Source organism: Lampetra fluviatilis, chromosome 12, assembly GCF_964198595.1.
Source record: "Lampetra fluviatilis chromosome 12, kcLamFluv1.1, whole genome shotgun sequence".
NCBI lineage: Eukaryota > Metazoa > Chordata > Hyperoartia > Petromyzontiformes > Petromyzontidae > Lampetra > Lampetra fluviatilis.
Genome location: NC_136286.1, coordinates 6,638,950 through 6,645,753, shown reverse-complemented (window position 1 = coordinate 6,645,753; position 6,804 = coordinate 6,638,950). Strand labels below are relative to the sequence as shown.

General features: G+C 44.8%; 1 protein-coding gene across 2 annotated transcripts; it reads left to right on the top strand.

The window, feature by feature from the left end:
* Positions 1-3,746: 3,746 nt before the first annotated feature.
* LOC144934942 (D(1) dopamine receptor-like) lies at positions 3,747-5,911 on the top strand. Of its 2 annotated transcripts, XM_078861200.1 has the most exons (2): positions 3,747-4,033; positions 4,262-5,911. In XM_078861200.1, exons 1-2 carry the CDS (start codon positions 3,967-3,969, stop codon positions 5,422-5,424), a joined length of 1,230 nt encoding a protein of 409 aa, XP_078717326.1. In that variant the 5' UTR covers positions 3,747-3,966; the 3' UTR covers positions 5,425-5,911. The 2 variants fall into 2 exon arrangements, with proteins under 2 accessions (XP_078717326.1, XP_078717325.1); XM_078861199.1 differs by having other exon boundaries at positions 3,747-5,911.
* The last annotated feature ends 893 nt before the right edge of the window (positions 5,912-6,804 follow it).

Sequence of the window (6,804 nt, the reverse complement as noted above, 5' to 3'; positions counted from 1 at the left end):
TGAGCTCAAAGATATCACATGAAATATGGATCTCAACTGAAGCCAAGGTTATGTCAGGCCATAGGCAACGAAATGTATATTTCATTCTAATTTTGAAATGTTAAATTACAGTTGCTTGGATATTACATGCTGACTGAATACCTGAGCAGTGAATGCTGATGGACTCATGGCTGATGTGTGAAGGGTGACATAAAGATAATTATATAGGCTAGAAAGATTACATGTCAGGCTTTCAGGAAGTTTATTTTTTCCCTTTGCAGTTCAGGTTATATATAGAGAAACTGCACTAAATTTAGAAGCTCCCTCATTCTGCATCCCTTTCCCATGCAAATACCTACGTTGCTTTTAATCCAGCAATATGGCCCTTTGCTCTTACATGCTTGCATCACTATACAACAAAGGGCATGACATTACAGCACTAAGTGTGTTGGGCATGGCAGGGACTATTGTATCAAATGGTAATGCTCAAGCTAAGAATAGTCCCAGGAAGATGTCAACATCCCTGGCTCCCTTCGGATTAAAACCCGTGCAAGGGCTTGTCAAGTTATATAGTTCATCTTTCTGTCCTGTGCAAGATAATGAAGCCATATTCAAATGCAGTAAATGTTACTGCAAATCGTGATGAGCAACGTTTTTGGAATCCTGTCCCCCATTTTCTGTATCGTCAAAAATTATGGCGAATAATGATTTTTGCTGACACCACAACCTCCAGTCTTAAAAAAAAATCCCAAAAATTCGATTAATAGTTTTATATAGCGTTCATGAAAATTGCATCTCACAATTTCTGATGAACCACAGACAAAGCTGGAAGGGCGGCAGGCGGTGAGCCGGGAATCAGCAATTTCTCCGCAGTTCTCTATATATCAATATTTTCAGCCATTGGTGAATGTTTATACATGTGGGAGGAGACCTGAAAAATCCAGAGAAAACCCACGCACGTGAGGGGGCAACACTCTATCCCATATAGAAGAGACAGATGACATCAGTCCACATTTTGTTGTATTGAATTCCACTGGCAAGCGAGGGTATGGCGCATTGCTGCCCACGGAAACGGAGTTTCGTGGCATTTTGTCATTTATCCGATCTACCAACCCCCAAAGTACTGGATTACAGGCGTACCCTTTATTTGTCATCGTGTGCAGACATTCAAAATTCCACTGCTGGATGAAGGCCTTCCAATGCCTTTCAGTCGTGTGACCATACATCACCACGTTGGTCAGTGTGGGTGGGTTTAAGGGGGGTAGCTAGGACTGATTTAGATATCACTCGCTACTGATGGCAGCCACGGCTGAGAATCAATCTCACATTACCTGGGTTCAGAACACAATGTGCAAACCATTTTACCACCACTACACCCATTCATCTACCGTACCTGCTTTTACATTATATTATGTCATGTCACCTCCACTTTCAACAAGAGACGTGTAATATCAGTGGGCACTCGTGACATTCACTATCGTACTTCCTCTGTGCAAGTGTATTACCGGGTCGGTCGGCGTACAAAGCGTCTATGTGTTCTTTATTCTCGCATGTCTCATCTTCCTCCACTACTCTCCAGTCAATGAACACTCACCTGCTTAACACGAACAAAAACAGTCGGTCTCTCTGTCTTTGATGTGTGCAGTAACACACAACACAAACACATAGAGCAGGTATATTATCTCGAACCGATTCTCATTAGTCATCATTCCAAGCGCGCATCATCTTCATCATGCTCTATCCACTGCTGTATGAATATCAAGATGCTGTCTGTAACTGTAATATGTTCTCTCATACGTGTGTTTATCGTTCTATTTCTCAATATAATACTAAGCGTACACTTCTCCATGATCCTTGTAAAACGTATATTGTATGCACACTTGCCACTTCATTTGTGTCCATATTTCTTATTCATATGTCAAAGCAGATAATATGCGTCCATAAGAACGATACGATACTCTCTGTGCACAAACGCGTGTTGGAAAGTGTTATCGAAACCTTGCGTATTTATGATTATTTTTTCTTCTTCTTCTTCTTTGCGTCATTTCCAACAACAAATGTAAGAAACATCTTTCACACATCTCCGAGAAACGTATATGTTAACATCACGCTATTCCGAGAATGCAAATTCCTTTTGAAACTTCGATAAGTTTTATTGTTCACACGGAAATTCGTAGTGTGTCTCTACGTCAAGTACAAAAATGTTCAGTTCATCTACTTCTCGGATTTCCAGACAAATATGCAGCTGCATTTGTTTAATTAAGCAAACCGTAAGTCACACTTGTAAAAAAAAATGCTGCTGGCTTGCTTAACAAATAATATGGAACGTTGGTCTGCAAAGTCTGATGGACTAAATCCATATTTTATATTGATGTGGAGATGGCACAACGAACTTCTTCTACTGTATCCAAATGTTTTAATGAAATTACCTAAATATTTTGCTGGGCACGAGTGTGTTTAACACGCAGGCTTTCGCGACCAATATTATCCATAATCGAGGTTTTTGGGGTTAGATCACGTAAATATAAATGTGTTGTTAAACCTGCTACCACAACTCTGGCTGTCGCCTGATGATGCTGGTTGTAATTACCGGCGAAACTTCATAGTACTCGAATTGTATATGTTGTGGGTTTACTCTCCAACGCACAACCGGTATGCTGAATTAGTAACGAATTGGCATGTTTTGTTCACGTGACAAACCTTAAGAATTGGGCTGTGTCGGGTTGGTGGCAGGTTTAACGAAACATGCATATTTACGCGACCTAACCCAAAACAAAGCATTAATTATGGCACGAGTGTGTTTTTTTTATTTGAGTCAAAAGAGGGCGCCAGCTGAGAGGGTTGTGGAGGCGGTGGCTTTGTGAATCGAGCTGCAATGGGGCGCCTCGCGGTAGCCCGCGGGTGCATTTTACAGAGAGACCACAGTGCAAAAAACTCTACAAAGCCATTCAAATGTAGAGGAAAACTAGCGTACCTTAATGCCAGGAGAATGAAAATAGCACACACGCACGCACCAGTGATAGAGTTATACGGCTATTGTGGACCGAAATGTATGCTACTCTATAGGACCTAATTGTTTTTTTTCCCCCACGTTAATTGTAAAATATACGCGTGTATTTATACGCAGCTCGTCTAAAATATTTACAACATTTTACATATGTATGTAAAGCGGTCTGTATTTACAACATCTCGAGGTTCAATGTTGGTTGTGATATATACTCTCATTAATTAAATGTAAGCGTTATCTCGTGGGGGAAAAACGGCACGTCAGACAATCGTCTCAATGCTATTATCGTTCTTGTTCTATTAAAATTGCGGCTTTAACAATGCTCGGTCTCTTGGCGCATTACAAAAAATAACACTAAGTCAGCAATTCAAGTGTTCACCGTGATAACAATAATATTAACCCCTCTAAAGGGGAGAGTTTATCCGGATTAATCGATCGAATCCGGTTATAAAATTAGTTGAGGAAAAGAAAAAATGATACAAGTTGCAGTCGTCTTAACTGTCTAATACAACAGAGAGACAAGCGCCATCGGGAATGTGCAGCGTGCAGGCTGTGCCAACAAAGACGGGTGTGTGTGTGTGTTTAATTCGTTTCATGTCTGGGAGAGGGTAGTGGTGTTTTGGGGATGGGGAGGGGGGTACGGGGTGCATTGTTTCGCTCCCAACCCCGCGTCTCCCCCGACACCTCCTCCAGCACCCCCCTCTCTCGGCCGGCCACCGTGGTGATGTACGTGACGCGCGCGAACCCGCGCACTCTGCGCTCTGCCGAGCCGTGAGAGCGCGGTTCGCTCCGGGACCGCGGCCACCGACCTGAGCCCCCCCACGCCGTGTCGGGGATGTGGGGCACCCTCGCTCGCAGGCACAAGGAGAGGGGCGCAAGGACGGCACCGACGCGCCACCTGGGACCATGAGTGAGCCCACCCCGCTGGGCGCCGTGACACTGGGGCGCCTCGATCGCCGCTCGTGGGGGTGGTGCTGCTGATGTTGATGGTGGTGGTGGCGATGATGGAGGAGAAGGGTTTCAAGGCAGAGCCGGCGTGCGCGGCAGGTAACGAGGATGAAAATGACACTCGGAGGGCTATGCTGAACCTCACGGCGGATGAAGCCGTAGGATGCGAACCCGGGAAAGGCTTAAGTTTTAGAATCCTAGCCGGGTGCCTGCTCTCCCTCCTCATCCTCTCCACGCTCTTCGGGAACACGCTCGTGTGTGCCGCCGTCATCAAATTCCGGCACCTGCGCTCCAAAGTCACCAACTACTTTGTGATCTCTCTGGCAGTCTCGGACCTCTTCGTGGCCCTACTGGTGATGCCGTGGAAGGCGATCACCGAGGTGGCGGGATTCTGGCCCTTCGGAGCCTTCTGCAACGTGTGGGTGGCATTCGACATCATGTGCTCCACTGCCTCCATCCTCAACCTGTGCGTGATCAGCGTGGACCGCTACTGGGCGATCTCCAGCCCGTTCCGCTACGAGCGCAAGATGACCCAGCGGGTGGCCTTCGTGATGATCAGCGTGGCGTGGACACTGTCCGTGCTCATCTCTTTCATCCCGGTGCAGCTGAACTGGCACAAAGCTCAGCACGTGCAGCAGACGTGGGAGTTCCACAACGCCAGTGACGGCGGCGACGCGGACGCGAGCGTGCCCGAGAACTGCGACTCGAGCCTCAACCGCACCTACGCCATCTCGTCGTCCCTCATCAGCTTCTACATCCCAGTGGCAATCATGATCGTCACCTACACCAAGATATACCGCATCGCGCAGAGGCAAATCCGCCGCATTGCCTCACTGGAGAGGGCCGCCGAGCACGCTCACAATTGCCAACTCAATCCGAACGACTGCCCCAACGAGATGTCGTTCAAGACGTCCTTTAAGAAGGAGACCAAGGTGCTGAAGACGCTCTCGGTCATCATGGGAGTGTTCGTGTTCTGCTGGCTCCCGTTTTTCATCCTGAACTGCGTGGTGCCCTTCTGCGACAGCGCAGGAGTCGAGGGGGATGACGAGCAACAGCAGCAGCAGCACCCGTTGTGCGTGAGCGAGACCACGTTCAGTATCTTCGTGTGGTTCGGCTGGGCCAACTCGTCTCTGAACCCCATCATATACGCCTTCAACGCCGACTTTCGCAAAGCCTTCTCTACCCTCCTTGGGTGCAACACGCTGTGCGCCAGCACGCCGGTCGAGACGGTGAACCTGAGCAACGAGGTCGCCTCCTACCCCCACGACGTGACGAGCAACCACAAGGACGGCGGCGCCAACTACGTGCAGTTCATCCCGCACGTGGTCATCGTCAACGACGAGAGCGACGGCGACTTCGACAAAGTTCCCGAGGAGTCGCGGAGCATGCGGGAGGACAGGTCTGGCATCGACCACCGGCTGGACTGCGATGAAGACGTGAGTCTCGAGACCATCACACCCTTCACTCCCAACGGGGTGCACGAAACGTAGCTCGGACGCAAGCTTGAGCAGAGTGAACAAAACAAAACAAGAACTCCCGTGGAACATTTTACACGAAGGATAAGACTGCCTTAGGATCGCTTGACTGAACAAAGAGTCCCTTCAGAATCATTACGTTCTGCTTTTAAGACTGTTGTGTTGAGGAGCTCAAACGTTCAGTGGGGGTGATATACTGCTGTACTAGTAATATGTCTTTAACAAGAGCCAGTTAAGTGGGACCACTGTAGCCAGAACTTATATTTAAACAGTATTGGTTCATTCACCGATATTCCAGAACTGCTGCTTTGAAAGACGACTTTTATTCAGACATTGTGAACAGTATTGATTCATAACGTCATTATGAAAGTATTAACGCGTTATGAGACGTTAAAAACAAACTTTTTTGAAACAGACATTAACTTTTGTTGTTTTGCTTAAGGTAACAAAAGAAGTTTAGCACTGCCATGCTAAAATAATATAGCTGTATTTATTAACATATTGGGACAGTGCTTGGATATTTAGAATGTCTTTAGTCAAACTAGAAATAAATAAATACAGTACAGTAATGCACTTTCATGATGCCCTGTTTCAGTACCCTGGACAGCTCCATTTGAGTGTTTCACCCTGTTGAGTAACATTTAATTTATGTGCCTGATCATGCTACAAGTGCAGTGGTTCACTTTATTAACCCAACAGCAGAAACCATTTGCTGTGAAATATTGCTGTCAACCATTGTAATTTTAGAATTGGCAATAAATTTTAATTTATTTTGGAATAACCTCTTGCCCTGTGTTTATTATCTTTTTCTCTCTTCTTTAACCTGGCTCATATTCTCGGAAATGTATTGAACCATCCTGAAAACACATAACACTAAAAAAAAAACTTTAATAGTAAAATATACTTTTCCATAATCAACAAATCAATGTAGACTTACTTAACTTGCATTATCTGTAGTGTGGTGTCAAATTTGATACTAAATAAGAATATATCTTCCTTTACCATTCATCCACATCTTTAGTTTAATGTGACCATAAAAGTAATATAAACCAATCATTCATAAGGAGTAAAAATATGTTCTGTAAGTAAAGCGTATTTCTTGTTTGTAATAGATTCATAGGATAAGCAAATCCACGAGCATAATAGCATTCCGTATAAGAATAATGTTTGTAAATCTGTTGGGATATTGTTCTTATTTTCTTTAGGGTTTGTTCCAATAGTTAACTCAACATTGTTTTTGTGAAATCAGTCTTTCCAATGTAATTATTCTCCACAAAATGTGTTTTATTTCTTCCTGAATGTATTATCCAGCCAAGTACATGCAATGGAGTTTAATGTATCAAACATTGCATATTGTATACGTCATGAATAAGAGTATTTTTTTTATAATACATT

Coding starts and splice junctions, on each gene's coding strand:
- LOC144934942 (XM_078861199.1), top strand. CDS start 3,967: ATGTTGATGGTGGTGGTGGCGATGATGGAGGAGAAGGGTTTCAAGGCA.